The sequence below is a fragment of the Thermobia domestica genome, chromosome 2 (genome assembly GCF_964235325.1).
Source record: "Thermobia domestica chromosome 2, izTheDome1.hap1.1, whole genome shotgun sequence".
NCBI classification, from domain to species: domain Eukaryota; kingdom Metazoa; phylum Arthropoda; class Insecta; order Zygentoma; family Lepismatidae; genus Thermobia; species Thermobia domestica.
The window spans coordinates 259,467,734-259,493,102 of NC_137455.1; the positions used below are offsets into that span (position 1 = coordinate 259,467,734).

The following is a 25,369-nucleotide window of genomic DNA, read 5'->3' on the forward strand; positions in this document are numbered from 1 at the left end:
GTTATTTTTACTTACATAATGTTGTCGCAGAACACCTCGAAATTGATGTTCAATTGTCTATTTTTCCTTTCCTTGTGCGTAAATTATCTGATCTACATCATCTAAAAGATTGTTTTGCTGTAAATGTTCTTAAAGAAATGGTAATCTAAATCGTTTTTCTGTACTTTTTACACTTCCCATAGATTCCCTTATATTACACTTAGTTATATGTACGGTAGGAGAATTATTAATTTCTGGCTCTATATTTATTAAAGAAAAAAATAAAATTATACATATCAATTAGAAAACTGCAATAAAAAATTAAAATAATTGTAAGGGGGAAAAATAGTAAGACTTTTAAAAAGAAATTGTAAGAAAAATTCAAAAACAAAAGCTAGTAAAATAGACATGGAAGTATAAACAAGAATATATGTACGTGACTTGTGTGCAAAAATTGTAAGAGAACATTGCATAGGAATTTTAAGAGAGTTTTAGGTTTGCAGGAATTTTAAGAAAAAACTTGAGTGTCTAAGAAATTTATGAGAAACTTGTGTGGAAGAGTTGTAAAAATTCTAAGATAAACATGTAAGAATTATGTGTAAGAATTTGTAAGCATGTGTGTTTTATGTAACAATTGTGTAAAAGAATGTTTAAGAGAATTGTTGTAGCACTTTTTAAGGAAGTTTCTTTTTATGTTAGAATCATGTAAAATAATTTTAAAAGAATTTTATGTGTATAAGAAATTTAAAAAAGGTTTGTATCCAAGAATTTGTGAAAGGCAGCCGAAACTGCGTAGCGGAAGGCACCGCAACGCATTTCGTAGCTATATCAAGATTATACTACATTTAAGAGAATAATGTGTAGAAATAGAACTGTATCATGATCCAGATGAATTCATTAAAAATAGGCCAATGTATGTAATTAATTATAGTAGAAGAAAGCGTGCATCTGTAAAGAAAAGAACAAATATAAAAAAATGTCCTAGATTTTGGAGAAGCTATAGCTGAAAATGCAATTTGCTATGAGATTTTAATCTGTCAGAAGAACTTTACATATGATTCAAAGCATGATAAAGTTGTTGGATATTAGGAATAAGGTTGTTGATAGAAAGTATTCATGAATTTGGGTACTGTCTTATGAGTTGATAATTGTAATAGCCTGTGCAAATAATAGTTAGTTTAAAAAAATGTGATTAGAATTACAGATAGATTGATTGTGTAAATCAAGTTTACCTGTAATAGGAAGAATTCGGTTACGAAGATTTAGCGTATGTTGTTAGTGATTAGAAAGATTCAGTGTTCACCCACTTGTGTAACCCTTACTAATGTAAACGATGTTCTCTAGTTGAGTGAACTGTGTTTAAGTATTTTTTGAAATACCGAATTATTTTACAGTAGCTAAAAAGTTTTTATCACCCACAAAGTAACGGAACGGCAGAAAGAGTAGTACAATCAATTAAAAAGTACTTAATCACAGTCTATATTAGTAAGGATTACACGAGTGGGTGAACACTGAATCTTTCTAATCACTAACAACGTATCTTACGTGAACGCATTATTCTCAATCTGTGCTAGTATTAGCTTCCTCATTTATTCCTCTACATATTTGTACCGAACTTCCGATCATACGCTAAATCTTCGTAATCGATTAACTATTATTTGCACAGGCTATTACAATTATCAACTCATAAGACACTTTCCAAATTCATGAACACTTTCTATTCAACAACCTTATTCCTAATATCCAACAAAAGTGATTAAAGAATTTTAATTATGTTGAAATGTGTTATTTATTGATTTTTATGGATATATATTGCAGATCTGCATATATATATATATATATATATATATATATATATATATATATATATATATATATATATATATATATATATTGCAATTTTTATGGATATATATGCAGATTAAGTCGTAAATGAAGATTTTGTGTAAAATAAATAATGGCAAAATATATGTAATTTCTTAAGTAACATTGGAAATATTGAAAAAAACAAACGATTATTGGTTTGAAAGAATTAAAAATACATAAAGAATATAAATTTCAGAAGATGGAAAAGATAAAAAAGTAAGTTTGGGAAAAACATTTTAGCCAAATATGATGAAATTAAAATGTTTCTCCTCTTCAATTTACTAAGCATATGCCAGATAAAATAATAGTTCCGATAATTAAAAATGGGCTGTATTTTAAATGTACTGGATTGAAAGATGATTGTCCAACTTTAGAATTTTATGTTAATAAAAATGAACAATTTTTTAAAAATATTTTCTACATAATAAATTAGTAACGGCATCACAAATTAAAACAAGGAAACTTAGGAATTATTAATTTACATCTAGAGGAAAGTAAACCAAATGAGACAACCTTATGAAAATTGGTTAAAGAAAAATCTGATAAGAGGATTAGTGCATTTAGATAGGAAGTATAAAACCCTATTACTATAAAGGTAGAATAAAATACAAAATAAGAGTTAAAAGAGATGAAGACAAATAAATTGTTTATGCGTTATGACGGTTTAAAAGACCTTCCTAATGGATATATATGTACCAGTTAACTTTTAAATGAACTTATAAGAGAGAGATTTTTAAAAAAAACTTTCCAAGCAAGAAAAAAAGTTTGTACGTAACCTCAAAAGAAATTTATTCAAGATAACACAAACTGATAATTGAAATTAATAGATGTTTGTTTGCACTAAAGTATGAACAATGAACTGAGTTTAAAAAATCATCACTTCCAATTGAAAACAAAGTTAATAGAATATTCCACTATCAATGTATATATTTTTATATTACATTAGTTATCCTTATATTGTGTTCTTGTGTGTGTGTGTTTGTTTATGTATATGCGTGTGGAATGTGAACCAATGTATCGTGTTTTTTTATTATTTATTTATTATATCAAATAGTTTTCAACCTTTTGTTAGTAGTTAGGTGTAAGAGAGGGTCATATGGTCCTAACCTCGCCGCTGTAGAAAAAAAGCAACAAATAAATAAATCAATTTACTCACTTATAATTATCATCTAATTCCTTATATAAACTTTATATGTTTTATATAATTATAAAAGTGACGAAAACTAAAATAATCGATTTTTGTTATATTATTCTTAGACTTGTGAACCTATCAATACACCGAGAAAGTTCCACTTTTAATTTTATATTGATTGCAGTTTAAATTTTTAAATTCGGTCTTCAAGTAGCCGAGATATACCAAATCAAAAATTTCGGGAATGTTTTACGCGGTTATTTTTTACTTTTGGAAAAGATGTTACTCTATAAAAGCCTTGGTATTTTATGAGCAGTACGTATTTGAAATTCCGTTATAATTAACAAAAATATTTAAATTTTTGTAATTTTCTTATTAGATATAAGCAACCTTCATTATATGGAGAAATTCCGCTTCTGAATCTAATTTCTACATTCGTTTGAATTTTTATATGTTAATAAATGGCGGATATATTAACGTTTATATAATTTGAGATTTCTTTGTTAATGTTGCCAGTACACCTAACCTTTTTTTAGAAAAATAGTATAATCTTTATTTTTGAAAATATCACTTTGAAATTTACGTACGTGAAAATTTCCACCCTGAAAATATTAGGTGTAAATATGATAATTTCATCGAGTGCAATGACAACACTGCATGTCTTTAAAAACACATTTTGCGAAAGTACAATGATACCAGTCTAAAGAAGCCGATGTCTTCCGAAGTAAACACTTGACAAAGCTGTTAGAGATTTTGATTTCGTTCTCTCCACAGCGAATGCCTTGAATTAAAAAAAAAATCTCGGCTCATATGCATGTTATACGCAGTCAGTTGTGACAATCATTGTTATTTTATAATGTGACAAATTGTTTGTTTTTATATTTTTCTAGGTTGTACACAATTGGAAAACAGGTAAGGATTTGTTTTTTACATTACGAACAGATCACGCAGGAAACATGATCATTTGTAGGGTAACCAAGAAAGTAAACTTTTCCTTTCTTTTTTCGTTAACTGGTTAAAGACTGCTCTCATCTGTTTTGGTGCAAATACATAGTAAAACAATTTGTGTATGGGTATGCGTCTTGAAAACGATAAACACACATTCCAAAGCATATATTATTTTTATTTTTTAATACATTCTCAGGATTTAGGCGGTATTTCAAGGAATATGTCTCAAATTTTTTAAATAAAATATACGTTCTAAAGATAGAGTAGTAATGTGTTATAGCTTCCACGTATTTTCGTTTTGGTTTATAAGCTCTAAAGATCTATGCGCTGTTCAATAGAAAAAATTATATGTTCAAGATAACAAAATCAAGAATTTTATATGGAAACATATTTAATCAGAAAATCTTATAATCAAACATAATTTAATCTAATTTTAAAATACACAATTTAGCATAGTATTTTTTTGGTAAAATGTGTTTATGATTTTTTTATTTATAAATTCAATTTCAAAAAGCATTTGGAGAAGAAAATTGTCCCAGAAACCCCATATCTCTACTACTGTTTGTCTTACGTTCAGATATATGATGAGAAAGGAAGTTGTGACCCTGGCCTTTAAATAGAACTCATAAAAAAGACGGAGCAAATGACATCGTTGACAGTGAACTGCCCCAGATTTAACCTCTAAATCACGTCAGGTTCGGAATGTGGATTCTCCTCGCCTATCAGTCGATGATTTTTACGAAGCAACTCAGGGAACACTTTTGATAATGACTTCGAGTGAGAAACATTTGTTGGCGAATATTTCTGCATGGTCCCCATTTGATTTCGTCTGGTCACGATCTCTTTAGCTGTCGTCACTCTCATGGTTAAACATTTTTCAGACAGTTTCACTAGTCTGTTATACGAAAAATGTGTGTCAAATTAGAGTAACTATATAACCGTTCACTTTCGGTGGCATTTCACTAGCACTGTGACATCGGCAAGCAGATACATTACATTGAGACAATGACGACGGTTTCATGTTTCCATCGCAAATATTCACATGACAGCAGCACTGTGAAGTCTGTCGGATATAAACCGATCATCCTTCTGTAGCAGCGTAACATTAATTAATGTTCAAGTACATGAGTAGTTTTAAATACTTACCAGGTCCATGACACTATCTGGCATTCGAATAGAAAGGCCTTCTAACGCATTTCCATGTCCATGAGGGAAGTTCTGGTATTTTTCGTACTCCTTATCTTGAGCCACACGCTTTTTAGGAGAGCCTTTACGTTTGCGAGACTTTGAAGTTGCATCAACTAACAAAAAATAATAATAACAATAATCAATAAATAATAGTAATATAACGAAGTACAGAAACTACCTGACAAAATACACAACACAATATTATACATCCTAATTATTACATGGTCTCAGATCGAATTATTAAACTGAAAAGGGTATATGAACTCAAGATAATTTTTATTCATTACGAAAACCTTGCTTGAACGTTCGGTGGAAAAGGCTATTTACATCTGAATCTGAGTGTGTCCGTAAAAGACAGTCTTACCTGTATATTTTACCAGGCCCAAAAATCTGTCTGTTATTGACAGGTGTCCGTTAAGGGAAATTCCACTGAATATACTTTATTACTCTATACGTTAGTAACTCGTCTTGTGTCGTATTTTCTTTTTTCTTTTCTTTTTTTCTACCTTAATTAAGGGAAGTCAAATTAAACAAGTATCGCTTTAAGTTGAAATTCGTGCAGTGTGCAATCTTAATAAATAAAAAACACAAAAATGCTTACATTTTTGCACAGTGAATTAATTTATCAGGCCAATTATTTTGGTTGCCTATCTGCAACCATCAGTACAGACTCACCTCAGAAACTTGTTAGAATCGAAATGTTTTGTCTTTTCTTCGCTACATACTATCCTTGGTGTGCGATGTGTGATTCTGAATTTATATAGTAAAATTTTAGTAAACCGAAGTTTGAAATAACTAATGTACAAACTGATGAAAATGGACCCTCCCCTACTCTCCTCCTCCACTTGTAAAGGATATATGCAAAATTTCTGTACCAAAACATCAACATTCCAAAATCATAATTTCGCTTCTATTAATAGTAATTCAATGATTCTATTAATTTCAATTATGTAAAAGCTATACTATAATTTCAGAATTAGACATACACCAAGGATACTAGCTTTGCAATCAATAAAAATGAACTTTCGGATTTCCAGCGCCTTCTAAAATGGGCCTGTAGACGAATGCAGGGTATACAAATAAAATCTCGTAGCCTAAACATTGATATTCACAACCCGCAAACCAATTTCTCGTGTGGCCAAAACCTCACGGAACAAATTCTCGCCTGGCTAAAACTCCCAAGACAAAATCTCGATATACAAAATAACGCAAGCGGAAATCAATAAAAACAATACAAAATAAATAACTTTGTAATAAACAGTACAAAATAAATAGAAATATTATTTAAAAAGTAGTAAACAAGGAACCAAGACAACATAGTAAGTCATCCATTACCGTTGAGTTCATTTTTCTAGTCGCTGCCTTAACCTAAATTTTTGGGTATGTCATATTCTGGCCACACTGTAATTTCTATGGATGGCAACACTGAAAATTCTTTTGATTCATATTTTCGGTTGTAGTATAATATTATCTATTACTGTAAGTCAATTACATTTCATTATCTCTTTTCACTTACGAAAAACAAGCAAAAGAAAAATGGTTAGTTTTTGCATCATTTTTAGTAGTCTGTCCCCTTAAGAGTTACAAGGATGTTTCCAGATAAATAGTCCATAGCAAAATTTCATAGTTCTTTTATGTATCAATTTAAGAGTTACAAGGACGTTTCAAGATAAATAGTCCATCCTAACTTCTAAGTTATCTTCCTTTTGGTATTAAAGATATTTAGATGTTATAAAATTCCATACTTGTTTTATGTATCCATTTAAGAGTTACAAGGACGTTTCAAGATAAATAGTCCATCCTAACTGCTAAGCTATCTTCCTTTTTTTCTGTATAGTTATTAAAATAACTTATTATGTTAAAATAACTTACTATATCTGGTCCTTTATTTATGATAATTATTTTTCAAGCAAGTGTTGCATATTACCATTAATGTGGTTAAATATTTTTATGTGGTTATATCTTATTTTAATGTTTATATACACAGATATATATTGAACATTATACACTGAAGAAATTACCATGTCGAGATGTCCTGGAAGATTTTGTTCTACGCGTGATTTCGTAGAGCGAGGTTCTGGCCAGGAGAGATTTCTGTTAATTGAGATTTTGTACCCAAACTGGTTGCGATAGGCAACCGAAATAATAGTCTTGATACATTAAAATATCGCGCAAATACGTAATCAACTTCCTTACTCATCCAAGTATAACTACTTTATTTAAATGGTCTAATCATCTGTTATAAAATCTAGTACCTGTTTCATGAAATGGAGTATTGTTTTCCAAGTTGTCTCTCACACGTGAAGAATCTTGCAGCTGATTTGTGTTCTGCAACTGAATTAAAAATAGCTGATCAATAATATGTACTATATTAATTACATATTAAATACTGACAATTACTTATTTATAATGAACCGTACGATTCTCCTACTAATTCTAAACATGCATCACAGCTTTTCTCAACTCTCAAACACTTTTCCTAAGTTGTCAGCACCATAACTCCACTGAGAGTAAGAACAGTACTACGGAAAACTTAAATTAAATTATAATATACCTAATCCGGTCAGGAAACTGAACACAGTTCTAGAGGCTACAACACTGCCCGTTGGGAGGAGAATGAAAGAATCTTATTTTTGTAGAAAGGGAGACACGTAATCCGTACACGTTTAATGGAATAGAATGATTGCGAAAACCAGATACCAGTAATAACGCTAGAAAGTTGGAAAAACAGCGAGCGATATTTTCAACCACATTTAGAAAACTGAAAATTAGTCACATGTATCATTACATCCTTTCTCAGTGATACATAACTAACTCAGTAGCAATATTTACTTCTGAAGCTTATATAAGCAAGTTAGATCCTAATTCATCAAACAGATATTTTCGTAAAGGTTTTATGCCCAACGTCTAGAGCGTCCACTAAGGACGAGCCCAATTACGAAAGAGGAAATTAAACAAAAAAGGTACTCCATATCCACGAGGGTATTAAACGAAAATATGAGTACCGGTAATTGATTCAGATTTCTCAGTACCGTATTAATTTTGCAAGAGGAAATTAAGGAATTGGTGAAAATCATTACAATGTAAAACATTATTTTCTAAAATTATTCGGGTAGACTCCGCAAAGTTCTAAGGATTTATAATGTTTTTTTACATGTAACTTTTTAGGACGTTTAGATATATCTTTGTAGATCAGAGCAGTTAAGAAATTTATTTTTGGAAATTTTGACAGCTTTCTTGATGTTAACGGAAACATTTATCGATCCATGCTCTTCAGAGTTTTTTCTCTTCTCTTAGGTATAAATACATCTCGAAATTTTGAGATGTTATATTTATCCAGTTATCTATCTATCTATTTATTAAGTGTTTTATTCCTTTTCTTGAAACTTTCCTCCAATTTACCTGGTTACTCGTTCTTCCATTAAAATACTCAAAATAGTAACGGAAGCTTTGTAAATCTCCCTGCACACTGACGACAGTCTGTTCGTGATTCGAGAGCTAAATGTTTTGACATAATACTTCCAGTATATAGTTATAAAAATATATTAAGATTTTTTTTTTTTTTTACTTTTATATAATTGAATTTTTACTGCAATCCTAAATAATAATAATGTACTCATAACACTCCGGATATCACAGTGATAAGCAAAGGGAAGGGAAAGTTGTATCTATACACATCACAACACCAAACACACAAAAAAAAAACCTGCAAAAAGCACACAGAGAAAAAAAAAAATGGCATAAAAGAACAATGGAATACAAACTGTGAAAATAATATAAGTAGTAATATCGAATACAGGGTGGTCCACAAGATGTTGAAAAATATACTTGAAGTAAGTTAATTGAAGAAAAAGTCATAAAGAAAATACAGAAGAGCGTAATAGTGGACACACAAAGATCTGTAAGAAACTTTCTGCAAACCCCAGAATAAAGAGAAAAACAGAGAGGCCTAGTGATATACTTAGATAACCCGTATATTATTATATCGTCTGCTGGAAAACAGTGGAGATAATAATAATAATAATAATAATAATAATAATAATAATAATAATAATAATAATAATAATAATAATAATTTATACGCTATATCTCCGCCAAAGGCATTTGATGTAAGAATTTTAATAGGATTTAATCTTAGTCTTTTTAGTACCGTGAAATAACACTCGCTGTTAGAATTTGTATAGCGTTTATTCTTAGTTCTTGGAAAGAAGAAGAAGAAAAAACCTGATACAACGTCATCCGAAAAAGTTTGGAAACCACTGCAATAATTTTTCCAATTTCTATCATTTTTACAACAGTCTCGAGCATCAATAAAAGATTACTTTGATTGTTTCAAAGCTGTATGCCCTGTGCAGAACCAAATATAGCAACTTAATTTATCTTCAATTTGTCAAATATGATTCCTTCCGCTCGAACATGGACATTACAATAGAAAACATTTGTATGTAGATCATGTTCATTTTTAACAACTAATACCAAAGTCCATTTTTTTCATTCAAGCCTCCTCCTTCACCGATTCTAACCTCAATTAATAGGCCTGATTATGAAATATCAAAGAAACCATACGAAATTTAATCAAAATAAAGAATTTATGAACGCTGTCGCGGAAGAGACAAACAGATACATAGACACAAAAATGCACATCGCATTGAAAGGTAGAAGCACACTTAACAACTGAGGCGCTTTTGGATAATATTAATAGCACATACTACAATAATAATTACTGTAATGTTGTTGATTGCCAAGATTGTTTTCGATGGAAATGAAAAATGAAATAGACAGAATTACAAGTAGAACTCACCTCCGGAACTTGGGATCTATTTCCGCTTCCCTCATTACTCAAACTTTTAATACCGGGATTGACCTGCAAAGTCGTTGTTGCATTTACTTTCCTTTTTAATTCCGACGAGGTAGCGTATTTACTGTTAGATCCTTTCGCTTGTGAAGGTTCTTCCGTATCCTTATGAACAAAATATATATAGGTTCATCACAATTGTGCCTATAAGCAGTTCAATTATGAAAAAAGAAATACACAAATACATGACAAATATGGAATAATATCAGAATAACTGACTAATCTGATAATCGAACGTGACTCGAAACATGAAATCGAAATTAACTACAACACCAGCAAAAATTTCTATCTATTCAACTATCATGAAGAGAGATACACCGATATTCGAAGTTTTAGACTTGTGAACCTATCAATACACCGAGAAAGTTCCACTTCTAATTTTATATTGATTGCAGTTTAAATTTTTAAATTCGGTCTTCAAGTAGCCGAGATGTACCAAATCAAAAATTTCGGGAATGTTTTACGCGGTTATTTTTTACTTTTGGAAAAGATGTTACTCTATAAAAGCCTTGGTATTTTATGAGTAGTACGTATTTGAAATTCCGTTATAATTAACAAAAATATTTAAATTTTTGTAATTTTCTTATTAGATATAGGCAACCTTCATTATATGGAGAAATTCCGCTTCTGAATCTAATTTCTACATTCGTTTGAATTTTTATATGTTAATAAATGGCGGATATATTAACGTTTATATAATTTGAGATTTCTTTGTTAATGTTGCCAGTACACCTAACCTTTTTTTAGAAAAATAGTATAATCTTTATTTTTGAAAATATCACTTTGAAATTTACGTACGTGAAAATTTCCACCCTGAAAATATTAGGTGTAAATATGATAATTTCATCGAGTGCAATGACAACACTGCATGTCTTTAAAAACACATTTTGCGAAAGTACAATGATACCAGTCTAAAGAAGCCGATGTCTTCCGAAGTAAACACTTGACAAAGCTGTTAGAGATTTTGATTTCGTTCTCTCCACAGCGAATGCCTTGAATTAAAAAAAAAAATCTCGGCTCATATGCATGTTATACGCAGTCAGTTGTGACAATCATTGTTATTTTATAATGTGACAAATTGTTTGTTTTTATATTTTTCTAGGTTGTACACAATTGGAAAACAGGTAAGGATTTGTTTTTTACATTACGAACAGATCACGCAGGAAACATGATCATTTATAGGGTAACCAAGAAAGTAAACTTTTCCTTTCTTTTTTCGTTAACTGGTTAAAGACTGCTCTCATCTGTTTTGGTGCAAATACATAGTAAAACAATTTGTGTATGGGTATGCGTCTTGAAAACGATAAACACACATTCCAAAGCATATATTATTTTTATTTTTTAATACATTCTCAGGATTTAGGCGGTATTTCAAGGAATATGTCTCAAATTTTTTAAATAAAATATACGTTCTAAAGATAGAGTAGTAATGTGTTATAGCTTCCACGTATTTTCGTTTTGGTTTATAAGCTCTAAAGATCTATGCGCTGTTCAATAGAAAAAATTATATGTTCAAGATAACAAAATCAAGAATTTTATATGGAAACATATTTAATCAGAAAATCTTATAATCAAACATAATTTAATCTAATTTTAAAATAGACAATTTAGCATAGTATTTTTTTGGTAAAATGTGTTTATGAATTTTTTATTTATAAATTCAATTTCAAAAAGCATTTGGAGAAGAAAATTGTCCCAGAAACCCCATATCTCTACTACTGTTTGTCTTACGTTCAGATATATGATGAGAAAGGAAGTTGTGACCCTGGCCTTTAAATAGAACTCATAAAAAAGACGGAGCAAATGACATCGTTGACAGTGAACTGCCCCAGATTTAACCTCTAAATCACGTCAGGTTCGGAATGTGGATTCTCCTCGCCTATCAGTCGATGATTTTTACGAAGCAACTCAGGGAACACTTTTGATAATGACTTCGAGTGAGAAACATTTGTTGGCGAATATTTCTGCATGGTCCCCATTCGATTTCGTCTGGTCACGATCTCTTTAGCTGTGGTCACTCTCATGGTTAAACATTTTTCAGACAGTTTCACTAGTCTGTTATACGAAAAATGTGTGTCAAATTAGAGTAACTATAACCGTTCACTTTCGGTGGCATTTCACTAGCACTGTGACATCGGCAAGCAGATACATTACATTGAGACAATGACGACGGTTTCATGTTTCCATCGCAAATATTCACATGACAGCAGCACTGTGAAGTCTGTCGGATATAAACCGATCATCCTTCTGTAGCAGCGTAACATTAATTAATGTTCAAGTACATGAGTAGTTTTAAATACTTACCAGGTCCATGACACTATCTGGCATTCGAATAGAAAGGCCTTCTAACGCATTTCCATGTCCATGAGGGAAGTTCTGGTATTTTTCGTACTCCTTATCTTGAGCCACACGCTTTTTAGGAGAGCCTTTACGTTTGCGAGACTTTGAAGTTGCATCAACTAACAAAAAATAATAATAACAATAATCAATAAATAATAGTAATATAACGAAGTACAGAAACTACCTGACAAAATACACAACACAATATTATACATCCTAATTATTACATGGTCTCAGATCGAATTATTAAACTGAAAAGGGTATATGAACTCAAGATAATTTTTATTCATTACGAAAACCTTGCTTGAACGTTCGGTGGAAAAGGCTATTTACATCTGAATCTGAGTGTGTCCGTAAAAGACAGTCTTACCTGTATATTTTACCAGGCCCAAAAATCTGTCTGTTATTGACAGGTGTCCGTTAAGGGAAATTCCACTGAATATACTTTATTACTCTATACGTTAGTAACTCGTCTTGTGTCGTATTTTCTTTTTTCTTTTCTTTTTTTCTACCTTAATTAAGGGAAGTCAAATTAAACAAGTATCGCTTTAAGTTGAAATTCGTGCAGTGTGCAATCTTAATAAATAAAAATCACAAAAATGCTTACATTTTTGCACAGTGAATTAATTTATCAGGCCAATTATTTTGGTTGCCTATCTGCAACCATCAGTACAGACTCACCTCAGAAACTTGTTAGAATCGAAATGTTTTGTCTTTTATCGCTACATACTATCCTTGGTGTGTGATGTGTGATTCTGAATTTATATAATAAAATTTTAGTAAACCGAAGTTTGAAATAACTAATGTACAAACTGATGAAAATGGACCCTCCACTTGTAAAGGATATATGCAAAATTTCTGTACCAAAACATCAACATTCCAAAATCATAATTTCGCTTCTATTAATAGTAATTCAATGATTCTATTAATTTCAATTATGTAAAAGCTATACTATAATTTCAGAATTAGACATTATACACCAAGGATACTAGCTTTGCAATCAATAAAATTGAACTTTTGGATTCCCAGCGCCTTCTAAAATGGGCCTGTAGACGAATGCAGGGTATACAAATAAAATCTCGTAGCCTAAACATTGACATTCACAACCCGCAAACCAATTTCTCGTGTGGCCAAAACCTCACGGAACAAATTCTCGCCTGGCTAAAACTCCCAAGACAAAATCTCGATATACAAAATAACGCAAGCGGAAATCAATAAAAACAATACAAACTAAATAACTTTGTAATAAACAGTACAAAATAAATAGAAATATTATTTAAAAAGTAGTAAACAAGGAACCAAGACAACATAGTAAGTCATCGATTACCGTTGAATTCATTTTTCTAGTCGCTGCCTTAACCTAAATTTTTGGGTATTTCATATTCTGGCCACACTGTAATTTCTATGGATTGCAACACTGAAAATTCTTTTGATTCATATTTTCGGTTGTAGTATAATATTATCTATTACTGTAGTCAATTACATTTCATTATCTCTTTTCACTTACGAAAAACAAGCAAAAGAAAAATGGTTAGTTTTTGCATCATTTTTAGTAGTCTGTCCCCTTAAGAGTTACAAGGATGTTTCAAGATAAATAGTCCATCGCAAAATTTCGTAGTTCTTTTATGTATCCATTTAAGAGTTACAAGGACGTTTCAAGATAAATAGTCCATCCTAACTTCTAAGTTATCTTCCTTTTGGTATTAAAAGATATTTAGATGTTATAAAATTCCATACTTGTTTTATGTATCCATTTAAGAGTTACAAGGACGTTTCAAGATAAATAGTCCATCCTAACCCTTTTTTTTCTGTATAGTTATTAAAATAACTTATTATGTTAAAATAACTTACTATATCTGGTCCTTTATTTATGATAATTATTTTTCAAGCAAGTGTTGCATATTACCATTAATGTGGTTAAATATTTTTATGTGGTTATATCTTATTTTAACGTTTATATACACAGATATATATTGAACATTATACACTGAAGAAATTACTATGTCGAGATGTCCTGGCAAGATTTTGTTCTACGCGTGATTTCGTAGAGCGAGGTTCTGGCCAGGAGAGATTTCTGTTAATTGAGATTTTGTACCCAAACTGGTTGCGATAGGCAACCGAAATAATAGTCTTGATACATTAAAATATCGCGCAAATACGTAATCAACTTCCTTACTCATCCAAGTATAACTACTTTATTTAAATGGTCTAATCATCTGTTATAAAATCTAGTACCTGTTTCATGAAATGGAGTATTGTTTTCCAAGTTGTCTCTCACACGTGAAGAATCTTGCAGCTGATTTGTGTTCTGCAACTGAATTAAAAATAGCTGATCAATAATATGTACTATATTAATTACATATTAAATACTGACAATTACTTATTTATAATGAACCGTACGATTCTCCTACTAATTCTAAACATGCATCGCAGCTTTTCTCAACTCTCAAACACTTTTCCTAAGTTGTCAGCACCATAACTCCACTGAGAGTAAGAACAGTACTACGGAAAACTTAAATTAAATTATAATATACCTAATCCGGTCAGGAAACTGAACACAGTTCTAGAGGCTACAACACTGCCCGTTGGGAGGAGAATGAAAGAATCTTATTTTTGTAGAAAGGGAGACACGTAATCCGTACACGTTTAATGGAATAGAATGATTGCGAAAACCAGATACCAGTAATAACGCTAGAAAGTTGGAAAAACAGCGAGCGATATTTTCAACCACATTTAGAAAACTGAAAATCAGTCACATGTATCATTACATCCTTTCTCAGTGATACATAACTAACTCAGTAGCAATATTTACTTCTGAAGCTTATATAAGCAAGTTAGATCCTAATTCATCAAACAGATATTTTCGTAAAGGTTTTATGCCCAACGTCTAGAGCGTCCACTAAGGACGAGCCCAATTACGAAAGAGGAAATTAAACAAAAAAGGTACTCCATATCCACGAGGGTATTAAACGAAAATATGAGTACCGGTAATTGATTCAGATTTCTCAGTACCGTATTAATTTTGCAAGAGGAAATTAAGGAATTGGTGAAAATCATTACAATGTAAAACATTATTTTCTAAAATTCGTCGGGTAGACTCCGCAAAGTTCTCAGGATTTATAATGTTTTTTTACATGTAACTTTTTAGGACGTTTAGATATATCTTTGTAGATCAGAGCAGTTAAGAAATTTATTTTTGGAAATTTTGACAGCTTTCTTGATGTTAACGGAAACATTTATCGATCCATGCTCTTCAGAGTTTTTTCTCTTCTCTTAGGTATAAATACATCTCGAAATTTTGAGATGTTATATTTATCCAGTTATCTATCTATCTATTTATTAAGTGTTTTATTCCTTTTCTTGAAACTTTCCTCCAATTTACCTGGTTACTAGTTCTTCCATTAAAATACTCAAAATAGTAACGGAAGCTTTGTAAATCTCCCTGCACACTGACGACAGTCTGTTCGTGATTCGAAAGCTAAATGTTTTGACATAATACTTCCAGTATATAGTTATAAAAATATATTAAGATTTTTTTTTTTTTTTTTTACTTTTATATAATTGAATTTTTACTGCAATCCTAAATAATAATAATGTACTCATAACACTCCGGATATCACAGTGATAAGCAAAGGGAAGGGAGAGTTGTATCTATACACATCACAACACCAAACACACAAAAAAAAAAACTGCAAAAAGCACACAGAGAAAAAAAAATGGCATAAAAGAACAATGGAATACAAACTGTGAAAATAATATAAGTAGTAATATCGAATACAGGGTGGTCCACAAGATGTTGAAAAATATACTTGAAGTAAGTTAATTGAAGAAAAAGTCATAAAGAAAATATAGAAGAGCGTAATAGTGGACACACAAAGATCTGTAAGAAACTTTCTGCAAACCCCAGAATAAAGAGAAAAACAGAGAGGCCTAGTGATATACTTAGATAACCCGTATATTATTATATCGTCTGCTGGAAAACAGTGGAGATAATAATAATAATAATAATAATAATAATAATAATAATAATAATAATAATAATAATAATAATAATAATTTATACGCTATATCTCCGCCAAAGGCATTTGATGTAAGAATTTTAATAGGATTTAATCTTAGTCTTTTTAGTACCGTGAAATAACACTCGCTGTTAGAATTTGTATAGCGTTTATTCTTAGTTCTTGGAAAGAAGAAGAAGAAAAAACCTGATACAACGTCATCCGAAAAAGTTTGGAAACCACTGCAATAATTTTTCCAATTTCTATCATTTTTACAACAGTCTCGAGCATCAATAAAAGATTACTTTGATTGTTTCAAAGCTGTATGCCCTGTGCAGAACCAAATATAGCAACTTAATTTATCTTCAATTTGTCAAATATGATTCCTTCCGCTCGAACATGGACATTACAATAGAAAACATTTGTATGTAGATCATGTTCATTTTTAACAACTAATACCAAAGTCCATTTTTTTCATTCAAGCCTCCTCCTTCACCGATTCTAACCTCAATTAATAGGCCTGATTATGAAATATCAAAGAAACCATACGAAATTTAATCAAAATAAAGAATTTATGAACGCTGTCGCGGAAGAGACAAACAGATACATAGACACAAAAATGCACATCGCATTGAAAGGTAGAAGCACACTTAACAACTGAGGCGCTTTTGGATAATATTAATAGCACATACTACAATAATAATTACTGTAATGTTGTTGATTGCCAAGATTGTTTTCGATGGAAATGAAAAATGAAATAGACAGAATTACAAGTAGAACTCACCTCCGGAACTTGGGATCTATTTCCGCTTCCCTCATTACTCAAACTTTTAATACCGGGATTGACCTGCAAAGTCGTTGTTGCATTTACTTTCCTTTTTAATTCCGACGAGGTAGCGTATTTACTGTTAGATCCTTTCGCTTGTGAAGGTTCTTCCGTATCCTTATGAACAAAATATATATAGGTTCATCACAATTGTGCCTATAAGCAGTTCAATTATGAAAAAAGAAATACACAAATACATGACAAATATGGAATAATATCAGAATAACTGACTAATCTGATAATCGAACGTGACTCGAAACATGAAATCGAAATTAACTACAACACCAGCAAAAATTTCTATCTATTCAACTATCATGAAGAGAGATACACCGATATTCGAAGTTTTAGACTTGTGAACCTATCAATACACCGAGAAAGTTCCACTTCTAATTTTATATTGATTGCAGTTTAAATTTTTAAATTCGGTCTTCAAGTAGCCGAGATGTACCAAATCAAAAATTTCGGGAATGTTTTACGCGGTTATTTTTTACTTTTGAAAAAGATGTTACTCTATAAAAGCCTTGGTATTTTATGAGTAGTACGTATTTGAAATTCCGTTATAATTAACAAAAATATTTAAATTTTTGTAATTTTCTTATTAGATATAGGCAACCTTCATTATATGGAGAAATTCCGCTTCTGAATCTAATTTCTACATTCGTTTGAATTTTTATATGTTAATAAATGGCGGATATATTAACGTTTATATAATTTGAGATTTCTTTGTTAATGTTGCCAGTACACCTAACCTTTTTTTAGAAAAATAGTATAATCTTTATTTTTGAAAATATCACTTTGAAATTTACGTACGTGAAAATTTCCACCCTGAAAATATTAGGTGTAAATATGATAATTTCATCGAGTGCAATGACAACACTGCATGTCTTTAAAAACACATTTTGCGAAAGTACAATGATACCAGTCTAAAGAAGCCGATGTCTTCCGAAGTAAACACTTGACAAAGCTGTTAGAGATTTTGATTTCGTTCTCTCCACAGCGAATGCCTTGAATTAAAAAAAAAAATCTCGGCTCATATGCATGTTATACGCAGTCAGTTGTGACAATCATTGTTATTTTATAATGTGACAAATTGTTTGTTTTTATATTTTTCTAGGTTGTACACAATTGGAAAACAGGTAAGGATTTGTTTTTTACATTACGAACAGATCACGCAGGAAACATGATCATTTATAGGGTAACCAAGAAAGTAAACTTTTCCTTTCTTTTTTCGTTAACTGGTTAAAGACTGCTCTCATCTGTTTTGGTGCAAATACATAGTAAAACAATTTGTGTATGGGTATGCGTCTTGAAAACGATAAACACACATTCCAAAGCATATATTATTTTTATTTTTTAATACATTCTCAGGATTTAGGCGGTATTTCAAGGAATATGTCTCAAATTTTTTAAATAAAATATACGTTCTAAAGATAGAGTAGTAATGTGTTATAGCTTCCACGTATTTTCGTTTTGGTTTATAAGCTCTAAAGATCTATGCGCTGTTCAATAGAAAAAATTATATGTTCAAGATAACAAAATCAAGAATTTTATATGGAAACATATTTAATCAGAAAATCTTATAATCAAACATAATTTAATCTAATTTTAAAATAGACAATTTAGCATAGTATTTTTTTGGTAAAATGTGTTTATGAATTTTTTATTTATAAATTCAATTTCAAAAAGCATTTGGAGAAGAAAATTGTCCCAGAAACCCCATATCTCTACTACTGTTTGTCTTACGTTCAGATATATGATGAGAAAGGAAGTTGTGACCCTGGCCTTTAAATAGAACTCATAAAAAAGACGGAGCAAATGACATCGTTGACAGTGAACTGCCCCAGATTTAACCTCTAAATCACGTCAGGTTCGGAATGTGGATTCTCCTCGCCTATCAGTCGATGATTTTTACGAAGCAACTCAGGGAACACTTTTGATAATGACTTCGAGTGAGAAACATTTGTTGGCGAATATTTCTGCATGGTCCCCATTTGATTTCGTCTGGTCACGATCTCTTTAGCTGTCGTCACTCTCATGGTTAAACATTTTTCAGACAGTTTCACTAGTCTGTTATACGAAAAATGTGTGTCAAATTAGAGTAACTATATAACCGTTCACTTTCGGTGGCATTTCACTAGCACTGTGACATCGGCAAGCAGATACATTACATTGAGACAATGACGACGGTTTCATGTTTCCATCGCAAATATTCACATGACAGCAGCACTGTGAAGTCTGTCGGATATAAACCGATCATCCTTCTGTAGCAGCGTAACATTAATTAATGTTCAAGTACATGAGTAGTTTTAAATACTTACCAGGTCCATGACACTATCTGGCATTCGAATAGAAAGGCCTTCTAACGCATTTCCATGTCCATGAGGGAAGTTCTGGTATTTTTCGTACTCCTTATCTTGAGCCACACGCTTTTTAGGAGAGCCTTTACGTTTGCGAGACTTTGAAGTTGCATCAACTAACAAAAAATAATAATAACAATAATCAATAAATAATAGTAATATAACGAAGTACAGAAACTACCTGACAAAATACACAACACAATATTATACATCCTAATTATTACATGGTCTCAGATCGAATTATTAAACTGAAAAGGGTATATGAACTCAAGATAATTTTTATTCATTACGAAAACCTTGCTTGAACGTTCGGTGGAAAAGGCTATTTACATCTGAATCTGAGTGTGTCCGTAAAAGACAGTCTTACCTGTATATTTTACCAGGCCCAAAAATCTGTCTGTTATTGACAGGTGTCCGTTAAGGGAAATTCCACTGAATATACTTTATTACTCTATACGTTAGTAACTCGTCTTGTGTCGTATTTTCTTTTTTCTTTTCTTTTTTTCTACCTTAATTAAGGGAAGTCAAATTAAACAAGTATCGCTTTAAGTTGAAATTCGTGCAGTGTGCAATCTTAATAAATAAAAATCACAAAAATGCTTACATTTTTGCACAGTGAATTAATTTATCAGGCCAATTATTTTGGTTGCCTATCTGCAACCATTAGTACAGACTCACCTCAGAAACTTGTTAGAATCGAAATGTGTTGTCTTTTATCGCTACATACTATCCTTGGTGTGTGATGTGTGATTCTGAATTTATATAATAAAATTTTAGTAAACCGAAGTTTGAAATAACTAATGTACAAACTGATGAAAATGGACCCTCCACTTGTAAAGGATATATGCAAAATTTCTGTACCAAAACATCAACATTCCAAAATCATAATTTCGCTTCTATTAATAGTAATTCAATGATTCTATTAATTTCAATTATGTAAAAGCTATACTATAATTTCAGAATTAGACATTACACACCAAGGATACTAGCTTTGCAATCAATAAAATTGAACTTTTGGATTCCCAGCGCCTTCTAAAATGGGCCTGTAGACGAATGCAGGGTATACAAATAAAATCTCGTAGCCTAAACATTGACATTCACAACCCGCAAACCAATTTCTCGTGTGGCCAAAACCTCACGGAACAAATTCTCGCCTGGCTAAAACTCCCAAGACAAAATCTCGATATACAAAATAACGCAAGCGGAAATCAATAAAAACAATACAAAATAAATAACTTTGTAATAAACAGTACAAAATAAATAGAAATATTATTTAAAAAGTAGTAAACAAGGAACCAAGACAACATAGTAAGTCATCGATTACCGTTGAATTCATTTTTCTAGTCGCTGCCTTAACCTAAATTTTTGGGTATTTCATATTCTGGCCACACTGTAATTTCTATGGATTGCAACACTGAAAATTCTTTTGATTCATATTTTCGGTTGTAGTATAATATTATCTATTACTGTAGTCAATTACATTTCATTATCTCTTTTCACTTACGAAAAACAAGCAAAAGAAAAATGGTTAGTTTTTGCATCATTTTTAGTAGTCTGTCCCCTTAAGAGTTACAAGGATGTTTCAAGATAAATAGTCCATAGCAAAATTTCATAGTTCTTTTATGTATCAATTTAAGAGTTACAAGGACGTTTCAAGATAAATAGTCCATCCTAACTTCTAAGTTATCTTCCTTTTGGTATTAAAGATATTTAGATGTTATAAAATTCCATACTTGTTTTATGTATCCATTTAAGAGTTACAAGGACGTTTCAAGATAAATAGTCCATCCTAACTGCTAAGCTATCTTCCTTTTTTTCTGTATAGTTATTAAAATAACTTATTATGTTAAAATAACTTACTATATCTGGTCCTTTATTTATGATAATTATTTTTCAAGCAAGTGTTGCATATTACCATTAATGTGGTTAAATATTTTTATGTGGTTATATCTTATTTTAATGTTTATATACACAGATATATATTGAACATTATACACTGAAGAAATTACCATGTCGAGATGTCCTGGCAAGATTTTGTTCTACGCGTAATTTCGTAGAGCGAGGTTCTGGCCAGGAGAGATTTCTGTTAATTGAGATTTTGTACCCAAACTGGTTGCGATAGGCAACCGAAATAATAGTCTTGATACATTAAAATATCGCGCAAATACGTAATCAACTTCCTTACTCATCCAAGTATAACTACTTTATTTAAATGGTCTAATCATCTGTTATAAAATCTAGTACCTGTTTCATGAAATGGAGTATTGTTTTCCAAGTTGTCTCTCACACGTGAAGAATCTTGCAGCTGATTTGTGTTCTGCAACTGAATTAAAAATAGCTGATCAATAATATGTACTATAGTAATTACATATTAAATACTGACAATTACTTATTTATAATGAACCGTACGATTCTCCTACTAATTCTAAACATGCATCGCAGCTTTTCTCAACTCTCAAACACTTTTCCTAAGTTGTCAGCACCATAACTCCACTGAGAGTAAGAACAGTACTACGGAAAACTTAAATTAAATTATAATATACCTAATCCGGTCAGGAAACTGAACACAGTTCTAGAGGCTACAACACTGCCCGTTGGGAGGAGAATGAAAGAATCTTATTTTTGTAGAAAGGGAGACACGTAATCCGTACACGTTTAATGGAATAGAATGATTGCGAAAACCAGATACCAGTAATAACGCTAGAAAGTTGGAAAAACAGCGAGCGATATTTTCAACCACATTTAGAAAACTGAAAATCAGTCACATGTATCATTACATCCTTTCTCAGTGATACATAACTAACTCAGTAGCAATATTTACTTCTGAAGCTTATATAAGCAAGTTAGATCCTAATTCATCAAACAGATATATTCGTAAAGGTTTCATGCCCAACGGCTAGAGCGTCCACTAAGGACGAGCCCAATTACGAAAGATAGGAAATTAAACAAAAAGGTACTCCATATCCACGAGGGTATTAAACGAAAATATGAGTACCGGTAATTGATTCAGATTTCTCAGTACCGTATTAATTTTGCAAGAGGAAATTAAGGAATTGGTGAAAATCATTACAATGTAAAACATTATTTTCTAAAATTCGTCGGGTAGACTCCGCAAAGTTCTCAGGATTTATAATGTTTTTTTACATGTAACTTTTTAGGACGTTTAGATATATCTTTGTAGATCAGAGCAGTTAAGAAATTTATTTTTGGAAATTTTGACAGCTTTCTTGATGTTAACGGAAACATTTATCGATCCATGCTCTTCAGAGTTTTTTCTCTTCTCTTAGGTATAAATACATCTCGAAATTTTGAGATGTTATATTTATCCAGTTATCTATCTATCTATTTATTAAGTGTTTTATTTCTTTTCTTGAAACTTTCCTCCAATTTACCTGGTTACTAGTTCTTCCATTAAAATACTCAAAATAGTAACGGAAGCTTTGTAAATCTCCCTGCACACTGACGACAGTCTGTTCGTGATTCGAAAGCTAAATGTTTTGACATAATACTTCCAGTATATAGTTATAAAAATATATTAAGATTTTTTTTTACTTTTATACAATTGAATTTTTACTGCAATCCTAAATAATAATAATAATGTACTCATAACACGCCGGATATCACAGTGATAAGCAAAGGGAAGGGAGAGTTGTTCTATACACATCACAACACCAAACACACAAAAAAAAAAAAAACTGCAAAAAGCACACAGAGAAAAAAAAATGGCATAAAAGAACAATGGAATACAAACTGTGAAAATAATATAAGTAGTAATATCGAATACAGGGTGGTCCACAAGATGTTGAAAAATATACTTGAAGTAAGTTAATTGAAGAAAAAGTCATAAAGAAAATACAGAAGAGCGTAATAGTGGACACACAAAGATCTGTAAGAAACTTTCTGCAAACCCCAGAATAAAGGAAAAAACAGAGGCGCCAAGTGATATACTTAGATAACCCGTATATTATTATATCGTCTGCTGGAAAACAGTGGAGATAATAATAATAATAATAATAATAATAATAATAATAATAATAATAATAATAATAATAATAATAATAATAATAATAATAATTTATACGCTATATCTCCGCCAAAGGCATTTGGTGTAAGAATTTTAATAGGATTTAATCTTAGTCTTTTTAGTACCGTGAAATAACACTCGCTGTTAGAATTTGTATAGCGTTTATTCTTAGTCTTTGGAAAGAAGAAGAAGAAAAAAAACCTGATACAACGTCATCCGAAAAAGTTTGGAAACCACTGCAATAATTTTTCCAATTTCTATCATTTTTACAACAGTCTCGAGCATCAATAAAAGATTACTTTGATTGTTTCAAAGCTGTATGCCCTGTGCAGAACCAAATATAGCAACTTAATTTATCTTCAATTTGTCAAATATGATTCCTTCCGCTCGAACATGGACATTACAATAGAAAACATTTGTATGTAGATCATGTTCATTTTTAACAACTAATACCAAAGTCCATTTTTTTCATTCAAGCCTCCTCCTTCACCGATTCTAACCTCAATTAATAGGCCTGATTATGAAATATCAAAGAAACCATACGAAATTTAATCAAAATAAAGAATTTATGAACGCTGTCGCGGAAGAGACAAACAGATACATAGACACAAAAATGCACATCGCATTGAAAGGTAGAAGCACACTTAACAACTGAGGCGCTTTTGGATAATATTAATAGCACATACTACAATAATAATTACTGTAATGTTGTTGATTGCCAAGATTGTTTTCGATGGAAATGAAAAATGAAATAGACAGAATTACAAGTAGAACTCACCTCCGGAACTTGGGATCTATTTCCGCTTCCCTCATTACTCAAACTTTTAATACCGGGATTGACCTGCAAAGTCGTTGTTGCATTTACTTTCCTTTTTAATTCCGACGAGGTAGCGTATTTACTGTTAGATCCTTTCGCTTGTGAAGGTTCTTCCGTATCCTTATGAACAAAATATATATAGGTTCATCACAATTGTGCTTATAAGTAGTTCAATTATGAAAAAAGAAATACACAAATACATGACAAATATGGAACAATATCAGAATAACTGACTAATCTGATAATCGAACGTGACTCGAAACATGAAATCGAAATTAATTACAACACCAGCATAAATTTCTATCTATTCATCTATCATGAAGAGAGATGCACCGATATTCGAAGTTTTATTACAAATTAGCATCAAGTACCGTGGGTTAAATTAAAAGAAAATAGTAATACGTTCATTTAATCAGTCACATTTTACTATTACTAAAGCGCTTTCTGATATCGGTCATTCTCGATGATTTTTATTTCTTTCCCCTCCTCCTCCTCCATATTAAGTAGCTGAATTTAGGTTTAAGCGGCATCGAAAGTATCACTATTCATTACAGCGCCCTCGCGAACTATGGATCCGGACTAATATCTGCTTCCTCCCCTCCGCATGTTGTGGGGCACGACATCGGAAGTGTCATTGTTCATCTCAGTGACTTCGAAAAATATGAATTCGATACTGATATCGGTCTTTTTCGATCATTTTTGTATATCTCCTTCTCTTCAAGTTGCGAGGCTGAATTTGGATTTAAACGGCATCGGAAGTGTCACTGTTCATATCAGCGACCCCGAAAACTATGGACTCAGAATAAATATCAGTCACTTTCGATTATTTTCTATCTCTTCCTCCTCCATGTTCCGAGGCACGGCATCGGAAGTGTCAGTGTTCATCTCATTGACCCCGAAAATCATGGATTCGGCACTGATAATGGTCATTTTCGATCATTTTCATATATATATATATCCTTCCACCCCCTCTCCCAAGTTGCTGGGCTGAATTTGAATTTAAACGGGATCGGATGTGCTACTGTTCATCTTAGTGACC

General features: G+C 31.3%; 1 protein-coding gene across 1 annotated transcript in view; it reads right to left on the bottom strand.

Moving 5' to 3' along the window:
* The window catches only part of LOC145679402 (uncharacterized), a 65,618-nt gene that overhangs the window by 27,921 nt on the left and 12,328 nt on the right, over positions 1–25,369 (bottom strand). Inside the window, exons 3-11 of the mRNA XM_081749984.1 lie at positions 24,292–24,450; positions 21,734–21,812; positions 19,451–19,605; positions 17,091–17,249; positions 14,544–14,622; positions 12,273–12,427; positions 9,915–10,073; positions 7,369–7,447; positions 5,072–5,226 (exon numbers count right to left, since the gene is read on the bottom strand). Coding sequence (XP_081606110.1) covers positions 5,072–5,226; positions 7,369–7,447; positions 9,915–10,073; positions 12,273–12,427; positions 14,544–14,622; positions 17,091–17,249; positions 19,451–19,605; positions 21,734–21,812; positions 24,292–24,450 — 1,179 coding nt within the window. The remainder of the gene's footprint in view (positions 1–5,071; positions 5,227–7,368; positions 7,448–9,914; positions 10,074–12,272; positions 12,428–14,543; positions 14,623–17,090; positions 17,250–19,450; positions 19,606–21,733; positions 21,813–24,291; positions 24,451–25,369) is intronic.